The sequence below is a fragment of the Ursus americanus genome, chromosome 32 (assembly GCF_024610735.1).
Source record: "Ursus americanus isolate L20-20 chromosome 32, mUrsAme1.1.p, whole genome shotgun sequence".
Classification (NCBI taxonomy): Eukaryota; Metazoa; Chordata; class Mammalia; order Carnivora; family Ursidae; genus Ursus; species Ursus americanus.
This window is the reverse complement of record NC_142158.1, coordinates 33548910-33575666: the sequence shown is the minus strand read 5'-3', so window position 1 is coordinate 33575666 and position 26757 is coordinate 33548910. Positions and strand designations below refer to the sequence as shown.

General features: G+C 40.1%; 1 protein-coding gene across 1 annotated transcript; it reads left to right on the top strand.

Annotated features, from left to right (window-relative positions):
* Positions 1-22260, top strand: GLO1 (glyoxalase I). Its single transcript, XM_045786312.2, has 6 exons — positions 1-179; positions 14195-14277; positions 16589-16729; positions 17578-17645; positions 18313-18402; positions 21768-22260. Exons 1-6 carry the CDS (start codon positions 96-98, stop codon positions 21854-21856), a joined length of 555 nt encoding a protein of 184 aa, XP_045642268.2. The 5' UTR covers positions 1-95; the 3' UTR covers positions 21857-22260.
* Positions 22261-26757: the final 4497 nt, after the last annotated feature.

The window sequence follows — 26757 nt, the reverse complement described above, 5'->3', positions numbered from 1 at the left end:
CCCCGCGTCGCGAGTAAAAGCAGAACAGGGGCCAGGAAGAGTGTGGGTGGTTGCCGTGTTCTTGGGACCGTCGTTGGTGAAACAGCAGTGCGGCCATGGCAGAACTGCAGCCAGCATCCAGCGGCCTCACTGACGAGGCTGCTCTCGGTTGTTGCTCCGACCCGGATCCCAGCACCAAGGTGGGCGCAGAATCTACTTCTCCCGAGTAGCGGCTCCGCAGGGCGCAGCTGGGGCCTCCGGGGGAGCACATCCCCGGCTCATCCAGGCCGGGCTCCGGCTGGGTTCGAACCCCATCCGGCCGCCGCTGCAGCTCCGGCCGCTTGGGGCGGACCAGAGTGGGCCAGATGAAGGGCTAGTGGTGTCCAATAGGGGATCGTGAGAGGATCCATTTCCCCAGAGACTGCGACCCTGCTTGCATTAACTTGTTTATTTTGGGACGGTAACTGGAAGCCTCGGCCAACCCCGAATCAGATCCCTTGTCTGTGGTGAGCGTGTTCCCCGATTCAGTAGCTATGGCGGATGAGAGCAGCTTCAGAACTCCCAGTCCAGGTTCGAAGGTCTCTAGCCATGCTGGCCCCTCCCAGCCTACTCTGACCGCCGGCTTAACTCCTTCAAACTAATCGGGTTTCTGCGAGTTTAACCGCGCCCCAAAGTTCGCTTTTGCTTGGTTTTTATGGTTGCTCACGGCCACACTTCTTCTCTCCCTGTGCTTGGTGGCCCCCAGGAGAGATGACAGTAATCGTGAAGCTTAGATCCAAAGGGAATCTTGGAAATTCCTTCACCGACCCTCTCATTGCTGCTGAGATCCAGTAAGAGGAGTGACCTGTTGCATCCTTCCGCTTACTTAACATGTCTGCACTGAGTCAGTGTAACTCACTCAGGTGTGGTGCCTCCACCTTGGCAAGATTTGACACAGCAGCCGCTTGGGGGGTTTATTCCAGTGTACTCGTCAGTGTCAGTAAACGCCTTTGTATTTTTTTCCACTAGATTGGGGAATTTCTAAATTTCTTGAGGATTGAATATGTGTCGATGAGTTTGCCCCCTGCTTGCTCTTTGCCTTCAGGGTGAAGAGTCAGACACCTCTGATTGCTAATGCCTTTGACTGGCACCTGGTACTTAAGAAAAATAATCACTGCAAAGTTATGGGGGAAGAAAGAAAGAGAAAAAGAGAGATAGAGAAAGAAAGAAAGAGAAAAGAAAAATATATTTCCTTCTACACTCATTTCACTTGTATACCTTCTAATAGTATTATTAATATTATGTAGTATAAATACCTAGTTATTTCACATAATATAAACTGAGTCATTCACTATAAGTTAATTTCCTAGATAACTGGGGATTTTATGTACTGGACTATTTAAAAAGATTTCAGAAATTTGTTAAAATTTGTTAAATACATTTTCTTTCATTCTTAATTTACATTACACATCATTGAAATTTCTTTTGGTTATATGGAGTAATTACTTGAAATCAGTAATTTTTGGCCCTGAAATACCATGTGGGGGACGTAAAATGGATATGCAGTAGCAGTTGTTATACCTCGAGTGTGCCAGGCCCTGGGTTGTTGTTTGAAGTACATTACTTAATTTAATCCTCACAATAACCCTATGAAGAAGGCGTAATTATTGTCTCTATTTTACAAATAAGGAGACTCCAGCATAGAAGTATTGAGTAACTTGAGTAACTTGTCCAGAGAGGTGCCCGCACTTTCAATCTCCACCCTTATTCTGCTTCTGGAGAACTGACTTCAGCAGTAATTTTGGAGCTTAGCATAAAGGAGAGTAAAAAGACTGAATTAAATTCAGTCCGATGGCTGGTCACCTGCTATATATATACAGACCATGGTACGTGTGGGGGCTACTGGGATGAACAAGATGAGGTCTCTTCACCGAAAGGGCACCAACTGTAACATAACACGGAGCTGGGATTAATGTGCTGTTGAAATTATAGAGCACCCCGGGAGTGCAAGAGGTAGAAATTTTTGAAGGTAGCATCTGTGGCATGGTGTATACATGGGGTATTTGGCATCTGAATACCTACACTTGAATCCCCAGATCTATCATTGGCTGCAGTGATCTTAGCAGGGCACTGGGCCTGAGTTTGTAAAAGCAATATGAAGAGATCTGCAAGGAAGATAAAATATATTATTGTTCTCTAAACTATGAAAAGTGATACAGTTCAACTGTGGGGATCAGGGAGTGCATCAACCAGAAGGTGGGGGTGGGCCTAGGTCTTGAAAGATGGATGGGGCTCCAAAATCATCTGGGAGACAGAGTTACATGGGAGCGGCCATTCTAGGTGGAGGAAAGATCTGAGCAAAAATGTGGTGCGATGGCAGAAAGATGCAGTGCAGGCATGTTCTGGAGAGATATTTTTGGTTGAAGTTCAGGTTATCTAAGCAGTGGAGCTGTGGTGGAAAAGGCTAGAATGGAGGTTGGAGCCTCACTCTTGGCGAGAGCTTTGAATGTCGCATCTAAGGAAGCCGGGTATAAATAAGTAGTAGGGAATCATTCAGGGTTTCAAAGCAGTTTGTAGATTGGAGGGATCCAGGCCTGGAGGTGATGAGGACACCTGAAAGGTTCTTCCAGAAGATGAAATAAGTGGTGAGGGCCTGGTTTGGAAGGAGAGGGTAGTGGTGGTAGAAGGTCAACTTGCCTGTTGTTTGTCTGCATCTTTGTCGTGAAGGCAGGACGAGGAATGTACAGCCACACCACATCTTGGGTGGTCTTACTGGCCAACTGTCTTCATGAGGCCAAATACTTCTTTTCCCAAGTGATAATCTCCTGAAATTAATTATTTTTACTGTCTCTATCCTTTAATGTAATAATTTGGAGTCCCATCCCATCTGAGTGGTAGGTGATAGGGTCAGGGAAAACTCTGAGTGTTGGTGACACTTAATCTGCGTTTTACCAAATACAAAGGAAGTAGCTAGGTAGAATTGGGTGCAAGCGTAGGTGGAAGAGAGAATGGAAAGGAGGAGGGAAGGGAATGGCTAGATGGATGAATGACTTTTAGGCAGAGAGACTCAGTAAATATAAAAAGCACAGTGACATCAGAGAGCTGATGCAGGAATCTACAGATAACACGAGACTGAAGTTGTGGGCAGTGGGAATTGAGGGGAAGGTACGCAAGACAATCAGGGTACTAAAAGAAAATATGAGCACCCCTGACCCCATTATGTTTGTTTCTCTCACCTTGTAAGGATTTCTATTTGGTAAATACATTTTGTAATATATATGTTTTATTAGTATATTTGTACATGTATATAATTAAAATAAATACATATTTATTGGGGGGTACATGCTCTCTTCTTTAACTGTACCAAAAACAGTAGAAATAACAGTTCAGGGGAATGCTAACAAATGATGAGTTAGAGAAGTATGCAATAACCATATGTGCTTGCTTTGGGGCCTTTTATTTTATTTTATTTTATTTATTTATTTGACAGAGAGAGAGAGTGCTTGCGGGGGGAGGGGGGAGGAGCAGAGGGACAGGGAGAGGGAGAGAATCCCAAGCAAACTCACCCTGAGCATGGAGCCTGATGCAGGGCTTGATCTCACAACCCTGAGATCATGACCAGATCCAAAACCAAGAGTCAGATGCTTAACCTACTGAGGTGCTCAGGCACCCCTGAAGTAATGATTTTTAATCCAGAAATGACACAATTGGGTTTTCAGTATAGAAAGATCACTCTGGTACTTTATGGAAAGGTCAGTGGATTGCATCTGGGTAAGCCCACAAGAAGCAGAAACCAGGGAGGCTAGGACAGTCATCCAGGGAGGTAGTAGTGAGGACTTGAACAAGGTAGCGCTCATTAGAAAGGCAAGGAACAAGATTCCAGAGGGATTTAAGCAGTCAGGTTGATAGGACACTTGGACTGGATTAGGGAGAAGTGGGGAGGGAGAAATCTAGGAAGTCTCCAGGTGTCTGACTTGTCCTGGCAAGGGACTCTAGAGACACTGTGCGAAGCACTTTCATGCATTATCCCATATACTTTGGAACTCAATCCTATGAGCTGAGAACTACAATTATCCCCATTCTAAAGATGTGAAAACTAAGGTTCAAGAAAAGTAATGATTTACTAAAGGTAATGGGGGTAGAACCAGCATTTGAACCATATTGCCTCTGAGGAATTATTTCTCTCACACTTGTGTGTTTTCTCCTCCTTTTCATGAGATTTTAAAGGCCTCGTGATCCTGAGGGCTTCTCGGACTTTCCTGTTTCTTTTATCTGTTGTAAGAGTAGTTTGGCATATGTGTTGCCTAATATCAAGGTAATTTTTAAATTAAAAAAAATTTTCCTTTGTGTCTCTTAGCTATTTCTGCCACCCTTATCTGTAGGGTGAGTATACTTGAAGTATGTCTTTGGCTGTCGAGTTATAGAGTGGCAGGGAAGAAACCACATGAAACCAATTTAGATAAGATAGAATAAATGTAAAGGGAGTGGCTGAATTATTTTCAGGAACAATTTATCACATTCTGACATAGGTTGAATCAGGCAAATAACACTAGGAGGAGGAAGATAGTGAAGAAAAAAAATATATCAAACCATCTTGTGTATCAACCATGTGCTCCAGCTATTACAGAGAAAACAATTTTGTTCCCCTCAGATACGCTTGTATTTCCAAAAGGGTTTTCACTGATGGTAATTGTGACTTTAAAAAGTCAGGGAAAAACAAAACTTGATCCATTTTGTCTTATAGGAGATATGATACCTAGGGGTGAAGAGTATAGCCCTGAACCCTTTGATGAGAATGTGACATTTGGTTAACTCTAGCTGTTTCCCAAGAAACAAAAATAGTGTTTGTTGCTTAGCAATATTACTTATGATAAAAATAATTTGGTAAATTGCATCTGGAGAGGGAGAATTATCAATACCTCATAGGAAGTCATAGCTTTGGGCTTCCCTGAATGTAGTAGCCCTTTAACTGTCTGCTGTGGAGATTCTGGAGGCTGTGCCCAGTGTTTGCTGCTAGAGATACTGGTTCCTGTCGTACACAGGGTTTCTACACCAGGGTGATTCCTGCTCCTACCCAGTGCAGATCTTCTCCCTGCCTCTGGGCTGTACAGACTTTTTTAAGTTCTCCTGCTGAAGAGGAACACCTAGCCCTGCTCTGTTGGCAAGCTGTGTTTTTCTGACTGAAACCCTTTCAGTCTGTGGTTGTCCTGTGAGTCTGAATGTTGAGTTGAAGACTCTATGCTGGGGGTGATGCAACACTTTTGGAAATTCATTGGGAAAGAGAGTTGATGGGCTCCAGTGGGAGTTGGCCTCACTGTTATTAAGGCCAAAACACACACCTTAGGCAAAGAAATCTTAACATTTCTGAAAATTTAGCTAATGCAAGTTTGAAACTTCTCTTGTCTGAAGACTGAACGTGATAGAGGCAATGGAGATCTTGATTTTGATTTTGAGTAAGATGGAATATCTTACAGAGCTCCTTGGCAACAGTTCTGGAGAAATGAGTGTCTTCTTCATTAGAAAGAGACGTATGGTGACCAAACACACCCCGCTGTTGGGGCAATTGTATAAAATCCATTTGGAGTCTCTTTCTGGGAACATGGAGTACACATACTTTTCTCTATTCCTCCTGCTAGGTACAGCTAAACACTCTGGACATTTTATATAAAATAAACATAGGAAAACAACTGAAAGGTGGAGAGAAGAAGGCAGACTAGCTAGGGGCCTAGAGCCCTTAGGAGCAACATGGTGGCGAGCTTCCCTGAGTTTTGTTTTTGCCTCATTTAGCCCAAACTCGGGGCTATAGACACGTCAATGGATGCAGACAAACAAAACCAAACCCAGTGAAAACCTGCTCTCTATTCACAGGACCAGGAAATAGGCACTATTTCGTGATGAGGCAGAAAACTTTTAGGCAATAACAGCTCTACTACAATCAAACACCACAGAAAAGACTGTGGCTTCATCCCCGCCTATGCCTGCAAAGGCTGCATGGGGAGCCTAATCTTCTGCTGAACAGGCTGCAATGAGGTGCCCACCCTCCCCCTGCCAGGGTGGGATCAGTGAAGGTTGAATAGGAGGCCACGACTTTCATCTCACCAGACAGTAACAAGCTTTCCCCACTTGCTGTATTAATGGAGAAACATGAGGAACCTGAAATTCTACCCCACCCAGCAGTAGTAGTATATTTTAATACAATATAAATGGGAGAGAGTAAAGGGATGTAAAGAGAGGTGAGGTTTCTGTACTTCACTCAAATTGATAAAACGATGATACCAACTGACTGTGATAACATACATGTAATTAAACACTTAGAGCAACCTAGAGAATGCCTAGAGAAAGCTATACAAAGAGTACATGAAGAAATGCTACGGATAAGTCAAAATGAAATTACAAAAAAGTTCCAGTAACCCACAGGAAGGCAAAGAAAAAATTAACAGAAAACAAAACAAAAATAAATAAAATAGCCAACTTAAGCCCTGGTATTTCAATAATTACATTAGGTATAAATACACCAATTAAAGTGGTGTATTTAAAACATGAGTGCATTTAAAAACATGCCCCAACTTATCTATGTATGAGGTGATGGATATTAACATGTTGTGGTAATCATTTCACAACATACATGAGTCAAGTCATTAGGTTGTTTAATTTAAACTTACACAATGCTGTATGTCAATTATATCTTAATATAACAAATAAAAGAAGATGAAAACATGCCCCAAGTATATGCTGTCTGCATGAAACTCACTTCAAATATAGTACTAGGGGCAAGTTAAAACGATGGACTAAGATTATTATGGAAACATTAATCAAAAGAAAGGAATGGCTATATTCATACCAAATAAAGTAGACTCCAGAGCAAAGAAAATTATCATAGGTAGAGAAATATATTTATATAATGCTGAAAGGATCAGTTGACCAAGAAGACACAGCAGTCCTAAGTGTGTGTGCAGTAAAAAACAGCTGCAAAAAAATATGAAGCAAAAACTGATCTGATGGAAAGAGAAGTAGAATAGTCCACATTTATAGTTGGAGATTTCAGTACTCCTCTCTCAACAATTGATTATATTAGACAGAATAGGAAGGATGTAGACAAACCCTACAACATCATCAGTAAACAAGATCTGATCAACCTTTCAAGAATACTCCACCCAGTAACAGCAGAATATGCTTTTGTTTTCAGTGCCCATAGAATATATACCAAGACAGACCATGTCATGGGCCCCAAAACCAACTTCAACAAATTTAATATTATTGAAATGATACAGAGTGCCTTCTTTGACCACAATAGAATCAAACTAGGAATCAGCAGCAGAAACATAACAGGAAAATCTCCAAACACTTGGAAACTAAATAATACTTTTCTAAATAACTCATGGATCAAGAGGAGGTCTCAAGGGAAATTAAAAAAAAAAATGGATTGAATGAAAATGAGAAAGGAATCTCAGCTAAGACAGTTCTAAGAGGGAAATTTGTATTACTAAATGTTTACATTAGAAAGAGAAGTCTCAAATCAGTAATTCAAGTTCCTTCCTCAAGAACCTAGAAGAAGAGCAAAATACCCCAAAAGGAGCAGAAGGAAGGAAATAATAAAAAGCAGAAATCATTGAAATTAAAAACAGAAAATAGAGAAAATCAGTGAAACAAAGCTGGTTCTTTGTGGAAAAAAAACCAATGGAATTGATAGACTTGTAGCAACACTGACAAAATAAAAGAGAAGACACAAATTACTGGTATTAGGAATGAAACAGGGAATACCAGTACAGACTGCAGATGTCAGAAAGATAATAAGGGAATATTAAAAACAACTCTGTACATGTAAATTTGGCAATTTACATGAAGTGGACCAATTCCCTGAAAAACACAAACCACCATAACTTACCCATATGAAATAAATAATGTGAATAGCTTTATAACATGAGGAAATTGAATTCATAATTAAGAACTTTCCAAAAAAGATGTCTTGAGGCCCAGATGATTTCACTGGAGAATTCTTGCAAACATTAAAGAAAAATTAACATCAATTCTATACAATCCCTTTAAACATTGAAGAGGAGAGAACACTTCCTGATTCATTTTATTTTTTTTTTTGTATTTTTTTTCAAATTTTTATTTAATTTCTAGTTAACATGTAGTGTAATATTGTTTTCAGGAGTATAAATTAGTAATTCATCACTTGCATGTAACACCAAGTGCTCATGATAACAAGTACCCTCCTTAATACCCATCACCCATTTAGCCCGTTCCCCTACCCACCTCCCTCCATCGACCCTAAGTTTGTTCTCTATCTGACTCATTTTATAAAGCTACTATTACTCCGATACCAAAAACCAGATAAAGATAGTACAAAAAAAGAAAATTACTAATATCTCTTATGAATATAGAAGTAAAAATCCTTGACAAAATATTAGCACATGAATAATCTAGCAATATATTTAAAAATTTACCATGATATGCAAAACTGGGTTAGTATCCGAAAATCAATCAAAGTAATCCATTATATTAGAGGCTAAAGAAGAAAAATCCCATGATCACCTTAATTGATGCAGAAAAGACATTTGACAAAATTCAACACCATCCATGTTTAAATTTTTTTTCCAGGAAAAAAGTACGAATGGAAGGGAACTATGCAACTTGATAAAGATCACCTATAAAAAATTTACGTTATACTTAATGGTGGTGCTTTTGCCCTAATATGGGGGAACATGACAAGGATGTTTGTTCTTACCAACCTTATTCAATATAGTGCTAGAAGTTCTAGCCAGTGCAGTAACGTAAGAAAAGGAAGTAACAGTCATACAGATTGGAAGAAATAAAACTGACCCTGTTTGCAGAGGACATGATTGTACATAGGAAATCCTAAGGAATCTACAAAAAGTGAGTTTATTAAGTCGCAGGACAGAAGATAAACATATAAAAATCAATTCTATTTCTGTATACTAGCAGGAAACACATGAGCACCAAGATTAAAAATATAATTGCCCAATAAAATCTCTTAGATATAAATCCACCATATACAAGACTTACATGCTGAAAATTACACAGTACAGATAAAGATTTAAATAAATAGGCATACTGTGTTCATCATTGGAAGACTCAGAATGGTAAAGATGTCAATTCTCCACAAATTGGTATACATGTTTAACACACACCCTTTTTTCAGTGGGTAAGATTATTCTAAAACTTCTGTGAAAGGCACGTAAGCTAGAATTACTAAATTTTGAAGAGAATGAAGTGGAAGGAATTAGTCTGTCTGACTTTATGACTCACTGTATAGCTACGGTAATCGCTACGTTGTGGTATTGGCAGAGAAGACACAGATTAGTGCAACAAAGTAGAGAACCCAGAAATAGACCCACACTGATAGACCCTACAGATTTTCAGCAAAGATGTGAACACAGTTCAGTGGAGAAAGGATAGGCTTTTCAAGAAATTGTGCTGCAGCAACTGAACGTCCATAGGCAAAAAAATAAAAAAAATGAAGATTCACCCAAGTCTCACATCTTAACACCAAAAACCCCATTTAGAGGTGCTCGAAGGGACCTTGGCCCTTTACTTCACATCCCTGTTGCACCTTTATAGTTTTGTCAGGATGATACTGCAGAAACGTAAGGGGTGCACTAGAAACATCCTTGATTATACCATTAAAGTTTTTCCAAGGTAGTTTTGAGCTAATTAAATTTGGATAATGCTCTCCCAAAGCCTGATTATTTCTATTACGCTTTTTATAAGGCAAAGGAGCAAGTCTTTGTTACCTAGTACCCATCCCAGAAAACCCAAAGATAGTTTAGTCATAAAAGATGGCTTTCATTGTCCAAATTTAGAGCGTGAAAAGAAAAGACAAAGTTAAGAATTGTCTGATGAGACAGGACCTGAGTGTAAGTCCTACTTTTTTAAACACAAGATATATTTATTTTAAATAATATTTTAGAACCGTAGCAATAAACAGTCATTTTTAGGGACTTTTTGAGGAAGGATCATTCAAGTGTTTACCAGAAGTGCAGAGTTGACAGAATATGTTAGTGATAGAAAGCAAACTATTAGCGTAGAATAACTTGAGCATTTTTATAAAAAGCAAGCCCTGCTTGTTTTTTATATCATCCAAATAACATTTTTGTAGCAAAGGATTTATAAGCCTGTTTTTTATGAATAAATCCACTAATATTGAATATACCTTTATTTTTTTTCACCATGTATAGACTTATTTTAAGGTTAACAATGGCATTAGAGTATGTATTTCTTCTTTTTTTTTTTTAAAGATTTTATTTGACAGCACGAGCACAAGCAGGGGGAGCAGCAGAGGGAGAGGAAGAAGCAGACTCCCTACTGAGCAGGGAGCAGGACGTGGGGCTTGATCCCAGGACCCTGGGATCGTGACCTGAGCCAAAGGCAGACACTTAACCGTCTGAGCCACACAGGCTCCCCTGCAGTGTGTATTTCATCTATACATTTACTTGGAATTAATCTGTTTATTATATTGCATCTTCTCAGTTGGAACAATGCTGTATTTTTCCATTTTTTCTCTCTATCTTAAAAACTGTTTTTCCTGCTTTATTGAGATATAATCAACATATAACAATGTATAATAAGTTTAGGGTGTACAACGTGTTGATTTGGTATACATACACTGCAAAATGACTACCACAGTAAGGGTAGTTAATGTATTGATCACCTAACATTGTACTTTTTGTGTGTATGTGCTGACAGCTTTTAGGGTCTGCTATCTTAACAGCTCTCAAGTACACATACAGTACTGTTAACTTTGTGCATAGACTTTTTTTTTTAAGATTTTATTTATTTATTTGACAGAGAGAGAGAGACAGAGCACAAGCAGGAGGAGCAGCCTTGGGGGAGGGAGACGCAGGCTCCCCGATGAGCAGGGAACCTGACCCCGGGCTCAATCCCAGGACCCTGGGATCATGACCTGAGCTGAAGGCAAACACTTAACAGACTGAGCCACCCCGGCGCCCCACTATGTATAGCCTTTTAAAAGTTCATCTTAATATTCATTTATATGTGTGTAGTTAGATAGTTTTAGTACATAGCCATGTTAATAGATAATAAAATTAAAGGCTTAACATTACTTTTAAGATGTAATTAATCTGAATAGCATATTAAATAAACCATACATATATGTATCTTTTTAAACTTAATATACCATGTGAATGCCCCCTGCCATTTAATATACCTCTAAAGCAGCATTTTAAATGTATTCACAATATTCTGTTATGCCTGTGTCATTATTTATTTCTTTGTTGTTAGAGGCAGTTTAGCCAAGGTGGTTGAAAGCAAGGACTTTGGAACCAAACTGCTTGGGGTGGAATTTTTTCTCTGACACTTACTCTCTCAGTAAAGTGGGGATGGTAATAATACATATCCCATAGGGTTGTTGTGAAGATTATTTGAGTTGATTTCTAGAAATCACTAAGAACAGTGTCTGGCACACAGTTAATATGTAAGTGTAATGATTTTTTTTTATGATAATGTTGGATGCAGCTTGATTGGAAAGAAAAATCATAGTGAAAGCTCATTTACTCATTCAACAAATATTTAGTGGGTATCTACTCTGTCAAGATACTGTTCTGAGGTGCATCCGTAAGCAGAACAAACACTCCTGTCCTTATGGAGTTTATATTCTAATGGGGAATGGAAAACAACAAAAGGTAAATATAGTAAATAGCATATTGAATGGCGACAAGTACTGTGGAAAAAGAAAATGAAAAAAAGGGGTAAGTGGAGAGTTATGGTGGTCAGTGAAGCGCTCATTGGGAAGACGACATTGGAGCAGAGGTAAAAAGATTAGAAGTGACTCTGGGGAGGGGCGCCCGGCTGGCTCAGTCAGTTAGAGCCTGCAACTCTTGATCTCAGGATCATGAGTTCAAGCCTCACATGGGGTGTGGAGCCTACTTACAAATAAAGATTAAAAAAAAGAAGTGGCTCTGGGCAAAGAGCCTTCCAGCAGAGGCCCTAGGTGAGCTGAAGACTACAGGGGAGCTGAGTGAGTCGGCAGGAGGAGGGGCGAGCAAGGCAACCAGGGCCAACCATAGAGGGCCATTGTAGGGACTTCAGCTTTGACTGAGTGAAATGGGAGCCTTCTCAGGGTTTTTGAGCAGAGAGTGATCTGAATTAACTTTAAAAGATTTCCCCAAGAATAGATTGTAGGGGACAAGGTAAGAGAGAAAAGTACCAACCAGGCTGGGTGGGAGGTGGGGTAGCTGGGATCAGGGTGCGAGCAGGGGTGGTGAGAAGGGTAGGGTCAAAGAATTTGGGAAATTAGCTTTCTTGTGTCCAAAAAAGGAGTGTTTTGCTGATAGAATTGACAACTAATAGCTTAACGGTGAGTGAGGGGACAAAAAAACGCATTAAAAGAATAAAATAAAAACAGGAGTTGAAGGGACCATCTCAGTATAGGGACAGGTAGTAGTAAATGTACCAGGAACTCCTACATTACGTTGTAAGACAATAATTCATGCTTATAGAAATGTCCCCGAATCATCAGAATAAGTAAATTCCGCACATTTTTAAAGCAGATAGATAGATAGCTGAGGGTTTGTGTAGGCAATAGTAACTAATATTTTTCAGATAGTTTTAAACATTTGAAAACCCTGTGTCTAGACGCCACCTACCCGACCAAAGTTCAAACAGTGCCTTGTTTTAATCTGCACTAAACAAGACTATGAAGTAGAATTGGTTTTGCTGCATTTCGACCTCCCTTCATTGCAATCACAGAGTGACTTTTTAGGTGCTTTTGCTGTTTTGTCCAATGGGGAAAACCAAGGTCTCATTGCGAGCTCCAGGCCAGTACCTGGATGTCAGGAGCTGCTTTTCCTTTTTTAAAGCTGCTTGCTGAAACTAAAACCTTTAGGAGTGCAGCACCTGCCTGAGGAAAGCGATCCAAGTATTCTGGAAACATGTAATTTCCGAGCCAACTGCCTTATGTGTGGTTATAAGCTGTGAATGAAGACTCAGATTATTATATTCATTAAGATCTACTTATTGAGATAGAGTAGTTTTTAGGCTAGTTTTGTTTTAAGTGAGGATTTTCATGCTTAAAATAAGAGTACATTTTGGTCACTTAAAAAATTAACAAAATAGAGAAACACTTTGTAATGATGCTGAATGAAAAAAAATACATTTGTGTTTTCTATGATGTGAGTGATAGGGGAGAGATGTCTGTGTGTCTGCAAAGGGAGAGTTCAGAATTTTCAGGCCTGTTTTGTCAAGCTGTTGGGTATAATAGGAAAACAATCTGACAGGAAGCACAAATGTAGTTAACGGACTCATGGTTTGGCAGGCGTCTCTGGTAGAAAGAGACCTGAACTTAGAATCAGAGGCTGGGACAATTAACTTAATCACCTCAGGTGTGTTTCTTATCTATAAAATGGGGCTATTAATACCTATGGATAGTGATACTTCCTCATAATTACTGTACCGGACGAAGGCAAAGTAGTATTATTAATGCTATTAATCATCTTAACTCCATGAATTGAAACACTCTACCCTTTTCTCAGTGAAGTCAAGCCTTTCGTTTCCTGATTTGTAAATTGGACAATTTCACAATGGTGTTAGAGATAGTAACTTTTTACCCTTTCAGTTATTTAGGAGTCTAGGGTCTTGTGAGTAATCTCTTGCTGTGGTTACCAGTAAAAACATTTATGAATTCATTTAACACATTTTACAGTAGTTGAATTCTTTATTTGTAATATCACTATCTTATCTTGGGTCATCCAAAAGCCAACTGGACGTAAGGATTTGATTGTAAGTAGTTTATTTGGGAGGTGATCACAGAAAGTTATATGGAGTGGGAATGGAGGCAAAAAAAAAGTATGTAGAAGTGGATTACCATTGAGGGCAACCGGGCTTTAATCCTGCAGGGAAGTCTCTGAGAGACTGTGTGGAACGTGCTGTAGAATTGTCCCACAAAGGGCCAAGGGAGCCAGGTTTTTCATCCACTGTTGGTTGAGGGTCATTGGGAGAGTGTGAACTCCCTGGCACTTTGGGCCTGCCCCACGCAGGGGCTTACTCTTGTGACCAGGAAACATCCTTGGGCAGAGAGTTGTAGGAAGTGTTAGTGGTAGGTGTGGGGACCAGGCAAGGCTGAGGGGACAAAGTTGGTTTCTTCTGAAACATTGTGTTACACAGGCAGACTGTCTTCTGCAATAGAAAGCACAGTTAATGTTGGTAACAAGTGCCAGGTGTCAACACCTGTTTAATGTGCACTGTTTCTCCTTAGGATTTTCTGTTGCAGCAGACCATGCTACGAATTAAGGATCCTAAGAAGTCATTGGATTTTTATACTAGAATTCTTGGGATGACGTAAGTAAACTATTTATTGGCACCTGTAATGTTTAAATGCATAGCTTAGCAAATATAGGGAATGTTTCAGATCCATTTAAAAAATGGATTTAACTTTTCTTCAGAAATCACAGAAGTCCTTTCGGCCAAGTGTCTGGGGCTAGGCTCGCTGGCTGAGTACTTGGGTGTTCTCTGCCTCCCTTCTCTCTGAGAGCTGTTTAATCTGTCATGTGTTCAAATCCTTTTAATTTATGGCCTCTTATTTACTTTGGAAAAGATACAGTTATAAAGATGCATAAAAATGAATGAGTTTACCTAAAATTTGCCATCTGTCTCATTTTTATAGGATGTATTCTCTTTTGCTGAACAGATAATATCCACTGATCTTGTAATCCTTGAAGCATATTTGTTTATTTTTCTTGACTTGTTTCTGTAAATAACATGAGGGGTTTTTGTTTGTTTCTGACAATATAGATACATAAAGAATAGAATTAAATGATTTTAAATTGGCTGCCTGGATAACCTCCATTGACTATGAGAGAAAAATTCAAGTAATACAGTATATGTTTGTTTAGGAAATCGGACCAGTTTAGAAAAATCCAAAATAAAAAGTGGTCGCCTCCCTTTTCCAGTCCTTGTCCCCAAAGATAACTGCAGTTAATAGTTTCTTTTAATTCTTTCCAGAAAAAGTAGTTTAGCAAATGTTTACAGCATATTTGAAGGAGTAAAAACAAATACATTGAACAAGGTCTTTGCCAGGCACTTTACGTGTTTTTCATTCAGTCTCCACAGTAGCTCATGAAATAGTTTATTTCCCATTTTACGGAGTAAGGAAGAAACCAGAGTTTAGAGACATTAAGTTTCTAGCCCCAAATGCCACAGTGAGCACATGGCAGCATGAAATTTGGAATCCAGATCTGATTGACTCCAGTGTTGACCTTGTTTTTCAAGAGCCCCCAAACAGGGTGCAGCTTGACATTACACTGAAAGATATGCTCACTGAGACAAGCAGGTGACAGCAGGTTCATCTGCTCCTGCTCCCGCCTGATTGGTGCGTAAGGCTTGCGCGGTCTGCTGTAGTAGGTGCGGAGATAGTTTCTCATGACTGGAGTATTTGAGGTGCTAAGTCAGTGCGGGGTCCCAGTGGACCAAGGTGTATTACATAGCAGTGATAATTAAAAGATTTGAAATAGAGCTTAGAAACTTTCCATTTGCTAGGTAGGCTTCAGCCATTCTCTCTTATTGATTATGAATAAGGTCAGCTTTGAGCATTTAGTTCTCAATAATCTAAATAAAATTTTATTGTGTCCATCTTCATTCTACCCTACTCCTTGCAAAATAATGGTATACTCTTTAAATTCAGTTTATAGGCCACGACTTCAACTATCTTGTGGGGGAGGGGCAGCGGGCAAGGGAGAGAGAGAATCTTAAGCAGGCTCCATACCCAGTGTATGGGCTCCATCTCCTGACCCTGAGATCATGACCTGAGCTGAAATCAAGAGTCGGATGGTTACCCGACTGAGCCCCCTAGGCACCCCTTCAGCTATCTTTTTTAAACCTTTAGGATGGTAATTCATTCACTCTTTGTGTCTTCTCAGTCTCTTCCTTTCCGCTGGCTCTTTTCCCTCAACCTACAAACAAGCTGAAGTCTTTACTCTAGCATAATTCTTGCCCGCTTTCCCATCATCACCGATCATCTATATAGGTCAACCATGCTCGCTCACCTCTCCTTGTCCATCAGGGTGGTCCAGCTTCCGCTGCACCATGCTGCTGAAACTGCCCTCAGGACCTTTCCATATCTAGCCACCTGTTCAGTCTTAATGCTGTGTGACCTTTCTGTAGTATTCCATATGGTTAACCACTGTACCGTTGACATTCACATCTTCTGTGATATTCTTCTGTCCTTCCTTCTCTCTTACCACCTATCCTCACTGTCTTTTCCTAGGAGTTTTGGCATGGTAAGATATTTTATTTAACTGAATGCCATATATCTGAAAGAACAATAAGGTAATACATTGTATTATTCACCAAAAATGGACAAAATTTTCTTTTAAAGATACCTTTTGCCATTTATAAACAAGTACCATAATTCCAGCTAAATTTCATTATATTTGAAGAATTGAATTATCAAAGTTTGTTTTGTAAAAACTTCCATTCACTGATATTTACAGATGAATAGGTTTTTTTTAATAAGATATTTTTATTGATTTCCCCCGCTCTTCCTATTAAATAGGCTTGTATTCTTAGTAGAACTTGAATATTGTCATGTTGATTTTAGTATGAATCAACTTTTCCTGTTGTTAATTGATGTAGGCTTTTTGTTTAATTTCAGGCTACTCCAAAAATTAGATTTTCCCACTATGAAATTCTCACTCTATTTCTTGGCTTATGAGGAAAAAAATGACATCCCAAAAGATAAAGATGAAAAAGTAGCATGGGTATTCTCCAGGAAAGCTACCCTTGAACTGACACAGTGAGTATGAGTTTTTATCTTTCTGTATAGTCTACATTTTTATAAACCTTTTTTCCTTACTTACAAGCTTGATTCAAACCTGGTCTACCTAATCACTTTGCATTTGTAACAGCTTGAGTCTTTCATGATGGATTTTTGGTCTTTGCACTGTTCTGATGCATAGTTAGGGGCAAGTGAGATCATTATCTTTTGGGTAGAGACTGTAAGACAGAATTGGCAAGATACTTGCCCAACGATAGCTAATGAATGTAGACACTACCAGAACTAAGGTCTTCATAATTCCAGCATTTTAGGAACGTTGTTTTTATGCTTTATATTGTTTCTGTGTCCTTTGGAACAACTAACAAAAGAGCATTTATATCAGGGTGTGTGAGTTAGTGTGTCCCTGCTTCTAAACAGCTCTGGAATCAGACAGACCTAGACATGAGTGTTGGCTCTGATGATAGCTCGGGGACCCTGAACACCTTCTGTCGGCTCCTTAAGTGGCAGTCTCATTGATAAGAATGAATGGAGACTCAACTCTGAGCCCATGGAGCTGTTTGGAATATTTAATGAGATCCTTAGATAAATTAAGTATCCTCTATGAAGTACAAGAAATGATAGTTGCTTCTATTATCATAATTGTTATCCAGATGCTTGATTTTATCATCTCCCCAGTCTAATTAAAATCGTATTTTGCCCATTTGCCTTTTCTCTAGTTGAGACTTTAATATTTACAGTAGCAAAGATGAAACCAAGTATATGAACTTGTATACATACATGCTGAGATTTCAAAGAGTGCTGCAGTTTTCTTTTTAGAACATCTGTTCCACAGGTCACTTGTAATTCTGCTTCCCTCCCTCTTGTAGCAATTGGGGCACGGAAGTTGATGAGACTCAGAGTTACCACAGCGGCAACTCAGACCCTCGAGGGTTCGGTATGTTGGCCTGTTCCTATGTAGTATACATGGGTTTGTGTGATTTGTGCATTGGGTACTGATGAAGAGTAATTAACATCTTTGGAGTGTGGTGGTTTTAATTTTCTATGAAAAATTTGATGTAGGAGTTAATTTCATAGTCTCCATCTAAACCCTACATTTACTCTCTCACGATGATTTCACTTTTCAGTCTCAGTATTCTATTTCCAGTCGACTTTTTAATTTAAAAAACAAAAACTGTGGTTGATAATAATTCCCATTTCTGCTAGCATACTCTTCTGCCCTGATCTAGAATCTTTCAGTCAAGATGACAGGATCGCAGGCTTAAACTGGCTGCTAGATATTCAGTGGCCACAACAAACCTATTAATATGAGTAAATGATTACTTTTTCTTGATAGTTTTTCTTAACAGATTGAACTATACATGAGCCCAATATTGGGGTTATTTTAAAGAATTTTTAACTCAGAGCTACTAATTAGCTTACTATACACAGTCAGTTAGATTCTTGGGCTTTAATACAAGTTTTGAACTTACTTGATTCAGTCAGTTTTCAGGTGCCTTATGTTTTGAAATAAACTCGTTTTGGAAGCTAGTTGTGGCCCCTGGATACCCTGCAGTAATTATTTCTTCCTTCTGTCTGCCTTGTTTTGGGGGTGGCCACCTAAGGTCACATTGGAATCGCTGTTCCTGATGTACATGGTGCTTGTAAAAGATTTGAAGAACTGGGAGTCAAATTTGTGAAGAAGCCTGATGATGGTGAGTCTGCTGCTTGTTTTCTCCCGGTTTCTGTTCAGTTACGAAGCAACCACAGAAGGTACTGTTGTAATCAATCCCTCTGGTTGCAAGTAACTTTGAAGAAGTCTGCTTCACACAGCTTAAGGAAAACAGAGGGAATATTGGAAGAAGACCCGGGTATCTTAGGGAACTAAAGCAGCAAGTGGGGCAGCTTCACAAGGGACTAGACACAGAGTCTGGCGAGCCGTCTCCCACCCTTTGGCCTTACCATATTCTCTCACTGACCACTGTTTTTTACTATTTCAGGGTGTATCTAGCCACCCCAAAATTAAATTCCTTAAAGCCTGTGCTATCTGATTTAAATATAACGACACCACATCTCCTTAGTTAATAAATGGCTGGTCTTTCATTTTTATTCTTCTGTAGCCTTTGTGTGTCCTTATGTTTTAGGTATATACCTAGTAATAGTATATATCTAGATTTTGTTGGATTTACATGCATTATAATAATTTTACTTAGATCTGTTTGTGCCAGCATATTATTTCAATTTTTATTTGAAACATTTCACATTTCCTTTTAATCCTTTTCTTTTTTTCGTTGAAGAGATGTGATATCCAGATACCCTCCCAGACCGGGGTACTGCTGATTTATTTTTCCTTTTTCTTTGGCCTTGGCTTTTATTTTTATTATTTATTATTTATTATTTATTATTTATTTTTAAGTTATCTCCACCCAGCCTGGGACTCAAACTTAGAATCCCGAGATCAAGAGTTGCACGCTCTACCAACTGAGCCAGCTGGGTGCCCCCTGGCCTTGGCTTTTTTATTTTATTTTTTTAAATATATATATCGGAGTCCTTTTTTCTGTGTATCTCTTGCAGCATCTTTTGGGTTTTTCTGTCCCTCTTTCAAGTACCTCAACCAAAACTGTTCTTGAGAGGGTTTGTGAGGCGGAACTTTTGAGGCTTTGCGTGCCTCAGATCCGTAACTTTGTATATGAGTGACGGTTTTGTTGAATATAAAATCTTAGGTTTATTTTCCTTTGATCTTGAAAATACAACTCCATGGCCTTATTTTTTCTATCCAGTGTTGCTATTGAAATATCTGCTGATTCAGGTTCTCTTCTATTTTGTTTTGGAAGCTTTTGTTATATTTGTTATTTCTTTGTTCTTTTTCTAGGAGCTTTCCTCACGCTAGCATACCAGTTAGCTAATTTTTCCTCAAATGTATCTGTTCTGATAGTCATCTTTTTGTGTTCTCATCTATTGTATTCTTTTTTTTTTTTAGATTTTATTTATTTATTTATTTGACAGAGAGAGAGACAGCCAGTGAGAGAGGGAACACAGTCAGGGGGAGTGGGAGAGGAAGAAGCAGGCTCCCAGCGGAGGAGCCCGATGTGGGGCTCGATCCCAGGACCCCGGGATCACGCCCTGAGTCGAAGGCAGACGCTTAATGACTGAGCCACCCAGGCGCCCCCATCTATTGTATTCTTAATTGCAGCTGTTACAATTTTGATCCCTAGTTTTTGCTCAGTTCCTTAAGTATTTTCTTGTTCTTGTTTCATATTGGCTATAGTTCCTACTATTTGTCAGTTTTACATGTTTTAATAGCACTTGGTCCGTTGGTTTAATATTTGTTCTTCTGTTTCAATCTATAACTGACTGTTAATGGTGATGTTCCTGAAGTTCTTGTTGCTTTGATCTCTGAGGAGTTGCTGTCATTGCAACTATTACTACTCTGGGGCATCAGGCAGTGTGAACGGGGGAGGCTAGACCCCAGTCTTTAACAGCCCCCATGCTCTCAGGGAGATGGTCTGGGCAGAGATCCCTAGGCACCTGAAAGTGAGAGTTAAACACCTTGCAGTCTGCAGAACAGCTCTTCAGTCAACATCTTCTTCCCCTCTGTCCCTCAGAGGGAATGAGTCCTTCGGAGATGGTCATTCCCTGACTCTGATTGTGTGGAAAGTGGAGGCCGGGGAGATCGGTTAGTTCTTGCGTGTTTTTGTCAGTTCCTCACAGGCGTTAGACTTCTGTACTGCCCTTATTTACTCCTGAGGACTTTGGAACCAGGAACCAGTCGTTTGAACCTCCCCCCGTGTGGGGGCAGGAGCAGACGCCCAAGGCACTGGGAGGAGCAAGAGCCAAACTGACAAAACCCCTTCTGTTTATTCTCCCACAGCCATGAGGGGCCACCTTCTGGTCCAGGCCACAGCTATCCATTCCCACAGGGACCACATGAAAACAGTCACCCCACCCCTACTTGTTCCTCTTCCCAGTCATCATACCAGTTCTCACTCCCCCCCTCCCCCCATTTTCCATATATGTGCCTCTGGGGTTGATCCTGGGGAAAAGAGCCAGAGAGAGATTGGAGTCAAACTAATTTAGCATCTTGGTCCCAAAACATTGCTGAGGTCACATTTTTCCATTTAAGCAAATTACTCTACTATTAGACCTACTAGCCTCTCAATCCCAGTTATGAATTCCTGGGAGAAAGACTGATGGACAGAGCTCGAGTGACCTACAATAGTGTTTAAAGAGTTTGTTATGACCCAAGCGTCTGGGTCTTTTGGCTGTGTGGGTAGGCCATGCCACCTGCTCGACACCTCCCTGTTTTCTTTTCCTCTTTAAAGTAAGACAATCTCAGGGCACCTGGGTGGCTCATTCAGCTAAGCATCTGACTCTTAGTTTTGGCTCAGGTCATGATCTCAGAGTCCTGGGATCGAGCCCCACATCAGGCTCTGCTGAAGATGGAGTCTGCTTGAGATTCTCTCCCTCTCCTCTGCCCCTCCCCCTGCTTGCTCTCTTTTTGTCTCTCTCTCAAATAATAAATAAAGTCTTTTTTTTTTTTTAAGATTTTATTTATTTATTTGACAGAGACAGCCAGCGAGAGAGGGAACACAAGCAGGGGGAGTGGGAGAGGAAGAAGCAGGCTCCTAGCAGAGGAGCCTGATGTGGGGCTCGATCCCAGAACGCTGGGATCACGCCCTGAGCCGAAGGCAGACGCTTAACGACTGCGCCACCCAGGTGCCCCATCAAATAATAAATAAAGTCTTAAAAAAATAAAATAAGACAATCTCTATGACTACTCAACGAGTAGCATGAAATATATCATGAAGGTGAAGTAAAAAATCTGATGCCTAAAGCTGCAGCCAGTACACGGTTTATTTAGGAGAGTTGGCTCCCAGCTATGTGTCAAAGATACTGTGCTAGTTGTTCTGAAAAGCATGCATTTGGGCAACACTGACAGTGGAATTGTCTAAAGTTAAAACTAGAAACAAAATAATGTACTTGGCTAAAATGCAAATTAAAATTTGGATCAATAAAAAATATTCTTAATTTTAAATTTTTAAAAGGTCTCTTTTATAATGGAATTCATCTCATCTTACAGGTAAAATGAAAGGTCTGGCATTTATTCAAGATCCCGATGGCTACTGGATTGAAATTTTGAATCCTAACAAAATGACAACTATTATTTAGTTCTGTGAGAATACTGCTTTGCAATTTCAGTGAAGACCTTGTGGGAGGTAAAAAAGGAAATGGTGTGATTCAAGATTTTCAGATAATAGAAACGTCTAGGACTGAAGAATCATTGTCCCAATTCAGATTACTCTGAAGCCCATTCCCCTTTCCTATTTCAGCTATGTTTTTCACCTAACTGTTCAGTCATTGTGGTTTTAAAGTAGTGCTTTGTCTTATGTCCTTGAATGTAGTTAAATAACTTTGCTTTGTTAGGTAATAATTAGAACAGTATCCTTCAGAGGCTGCATTTGCCTTCTTTCTCCTAAATGATTTCTCTACAAGTCTGCGTTTGAATCATCATTCTCAAAAAAAAAAAAAAATTAACAAATTTTCGTTGTGATTACCTTCTGGGCTTTCAGTTCCTCAGAAATAACTTTTCACAATGATAAGTAAAGAACACTGAACAAAAATGAAACTTCATGTATACTTCAAATAGTATAAAGTGTTTCTTTTACAAAAGAGAAGGTAGTCTTGGGAGCAAGTCAGAATGAGACTGACAAGGATGTTGATAGAAAAACTAATTTCTTCTTACTTATGAAGTACTTTCAGAGTTCAAGGACTAACCTCTTACTGGGTATGCAGACACTGGGCGAGGCTGTCACATACTGCGTCTCATGTAATCTTCCCAGCTGTCCTCTGTGCTGTGAGAAAGAAGGCCGGCTAGACATGTAAGATTAATGAATTAAGGCAATATAAATAGGCTCAGGTACTCGAGATCTGATTCTCCTTTGTAGTATTTAGATTGTACTTCCAAAATTAGTACCTCACAAGACCCCCTCCACTCGCCCCTGCTGTGAAAACCTTCGGTGGCGTTGAGCGTTGTCCTCTCAGCAGTAAGGGCTGAGCACCACGGAGAGGGCAGGAGCGGTGGATGAAGTCTGCCGCACACAGCTGTTCTGGGGACACCTGCTTATTCCTGGGCAAGCCGTGCCTGTGTTACTCGTGAAGAGCCCCTACCCCAAGGTCTTCCTGATGCCAGTGAACATTTAGGATAAATGATGTTCGGCAGGGGCGCCTGGGTGGCACGGCGGTTAAGCGTCTGCCTTCGGCTCAGGGCGTGATCCCGGCGTTATGGGATCGAGTCCCACATCAGGCTCCTCTGCTATGAGCCTGCTTCTTCCTCTCCCACTCCCCCTGCTTGTGTTCCCTCTCTCGCTGGCTGTCTCTATCTCTGTCAAATAAATAAATAAATTCTTTAAAAAAAAAAAAAATGATGTTCGGCAATAACGTTACTTAGTTATCAGAAATCAGCTCAGTGGTCTTCCTTGCCATGATTGCTTTTTGATGAGTTTTAAAAAATCAAGCTGATTTTGACAATCTCATGGCCCAGAGAAATAAGAACACCCAGTTTGTGGTTTACCTAACATTTAGATTTTCTGTAGACTCTAGTGGAAGACCTTTGGATAGGCTGTGCTGACTGTGCTTATGCTGCTGGAAGCACTTGACATTTCCTTTTTGGATGGAATGGATTATGTGGGCAATTCAAACAAATAGCTGTACTTACAGACGAAAATAAAATAAAATTTCAAATAAGACTGTGTTTAAATTGTGAACTGTCCAGCATATTCTTTTTAAAACCTGCAGTGGGGTGCCTGGGTGGCTCAGTCAGTTGGACGCCCGATCTCTGTTTCAGCTCAGGTCCCGATCTCATGGGTCCTGGGATCGAGCCCCGAGTCACCTCCTCACTCAGCAGGGAGTCTGCTTGAGGATTCTCTCTCTCTGCCCCTCCCCCACTCTCATGTGCACACTCTCTCTCTAGAATAGATAAATTAAAAAAAAAAAAAAAAAAAGCCTGCAATGATTTGAAAGTGTTTGCAGGCTCATTCTGAACTGGGAAGCTGTAATTCTGTCTATCCTGCAAAGCAGATAGTTTCTGTGGATAAGGAAGTGTAGAAAAGGTGGGAAGAGTAAATAGGGATAAAGGAATGTGGTAGAAAAAGTACAAAGAAGAAAGACCAAGTATCAAAAGGTGAGTTGTGAGAACCAATGAAGACCAATTTTACATGTTAGGTACTAGAATTATCAAATGGGAGAGTGATTAGATTCATAAATCATTTAAACCTTATTTCCATGGGAAAAAAGCTTTCTCTACTTGCTAAGTAAAACTTTCCAAAAGACAGCCCTGGCTTATTCCTTAAATTCCCTTAAACTCATCTCTGTGTGCATTGAAAGGATGTATATTGTATTACCAGGTGAGGGACTGGGACAATTCACTTATTTCCCAATTAACTTACCTAGAAGTGTGGTGATATGCAAGAGTGTCGTAGAGCATGAGATTTTCTTATTTTCCATGACTGGACCAGAAGGCTGTGTAGCTTACTGTCAGTGTAAACTCAGTCTCCTGTGAGCCCTTCACAGCGAAGCCTGGGACTCAGTTACAATGCAGGGGTGTGAACGAGGTGCTGACGGCTGAGAGAGAATTACCGTGGCTTCCCTACATAGCATCCTGAGCAGGACTGCGTGCAGTGTGTACACGTATTCCCCAGCAACACAACTGCTGGTGAAGAGGGTTGTATTAGTCAGGATGCTTGCTGCTGGTGAGAAAAGACCCAACTCTGTGGGTTCATCGAGGGTTCAGGGATATCAAGAACCCTGGTTTCCTTCTTCCTTCCCAACCTGTCATTGTCAGCATTTTCTTTCTGGGGTAATAATACTCATGATCAAAGATGCCTACCATGATTCCAGGTATCATGTATAATCCAACAAAGTCCAGTGAAAGAAAAGAACTTTCGTTCCTCCTGTGCTTTTAGGGTCTGTAAAACCTTTCCCAAAGCTCCTCAGCAGAATCCCCCTCGTGTCTTGACTACCTCTGGCTCCCTGGCCTGTGTCTAATCACTGGCACAGGGAATGAGACCACTCTGGCCTAGAGGGCTCATATTTACTCCAGTTGCCTGCATGAGGGTGGGCCCAGGATTAGAACTGAGACTGCCAGAATGGAGGGGCAAACAAGCGCTTCTGAGGAGCCATAAACAAACTGCAACAGGGTGAAATGAAATGTTGAGAACCTGTAAGAAATCAGACATTTTCTGCCCTCGAAGAGCTTGGTCTAAGATTGGAGTTCTCAACCATATCAGACTTAGCAGACCCTTCTTACTATAACGTGGGAATATTTATAACCTCGATCACACCCGCCGTCCTACAATGAAATTCATACGTAACTCACCTATATACACAATTTCAGAAAGGATCAGTCCAGTGCCTTTACCATAATGTAGAGGAGAAATGAAACCGATTTGTAATAAAACATGCATTTCAACGTATAAATGCCCAGATACTGCTACACCAGAAAACGATGAAGCAGTCAGGTGCTTGCTTTTAAATGTGGAAGAAGTAAAACTGCTCGGTCAAGTACTGTTAACGCTATTGGATATTTTAAAATAAAGACTGAATTCATGATTCATGAAGAGCTAAAAGGTTACATATAATGCGCCCTGGTAACAGGTATGTCTTATTGGCCACTCAAAAAACATGAGTAGCGTTACTGTTGGAGATGTCATTTTCCAAAATGGTGATCAAATTCTTGCTAAAGTTTTGAATAAAAGAATAATATTCCTTCTGTTAGTAGGATAATTTGTCCCTAGTGAATATTAAAATTATATAAGTAACAAGTAAAATAGGCATTCTAGGCTCAGGTAATAAAAAGGTGGCTTTATAATATTTTTATTGAAGTAATACTGACATTGTGTAAGTTTAATGTGTACATTTGATATGTTTTTGTATTGAAATATGATTACTAGAGTTAGCGAACACCTCTGTCGTGTCACATAAATATCATTTCTTTTGGGGCACCTGGGTGACTCAGTCGGTTAAGCATCTGACTTGATTTCAGCTTTTGTTGTGATTTCAGGGTGAGATCAAGCCCCGGGACGGGCTCTGTGCTCGGCGGGGAGTCTGATTGAAATTCTCCCTCTCCCTCTGCCCCTCCCCGACTTGCATGTGTGCGTGCTTGCTCTCTCAAATAATTTTTAAAAAATTTGTGTGTGTGTGGGAACAATTAAGATCTAGTCTCTTAGTGACTTTGAATGTTATCATACAATATTGTTGCCTATAATCACCATCCTGTGCATTAGATAGCCAGGACTTACCTAGGTTGAAAATTGTAGTTTACATTTTTAAAATTTTAGGGGCGCCTGGGTAGCGCAGTCGTTAAAGCGTCTGCCTTCGGCTCAGGGCGTGATCCTGGCGCTATGGGATCAAGCCCCACGTCAGGCTCTTCTGCTGTGAGCCTGCTTCTTCCTCTCCCACTCCCCCTGCTTGTGTTCCCTCTCTCTCTGGCTGTCTCTATCTCTGTCAAATAAATAAATAAAATCTTTAAAAAAATAAAATAAAATAAAATTTTAGAATAGTTTTAGATTTATAGAAAAGATGCAAAGTTCCCATATACCTCAGACCCAGTTTCCTTTATTTTTAAAATCTTACATTAGTATGCTGCATTTCTTACCACTAATGAAACTACAATGCATTATTATTAACCAAAGACTATACTTCATTCAGATTTTCTTAGGTTTAAGCTACTTTCCTTTGTCTGTTACAGGATCCCATCCAGGATACGTATTCTGTTTAGTCATCAGGTCTCCTTAGACTCCTGTAGAACGTGATCGTTTTTTAGACTTTCCTTGTTTTCTTTGTTCTTTGGTAGTTTTGAGGAGTGCTGACTAGTCAGTGTTTCTCAGTTGGGATTTTATTAATATGATTTTTTTTATCTCATGATGAAACTGGGATTATCGTTTTTTAGGAGAAAGCCTGTGGAGGTAAAGTGCCCTTCTTATCACATCTGATCAAGGTGCACGTTACCGACACGATGTGTCACCGATGATGGGAATCTTGATTACTTGGCTGAGGTGGCTTTTGTTGTTTCT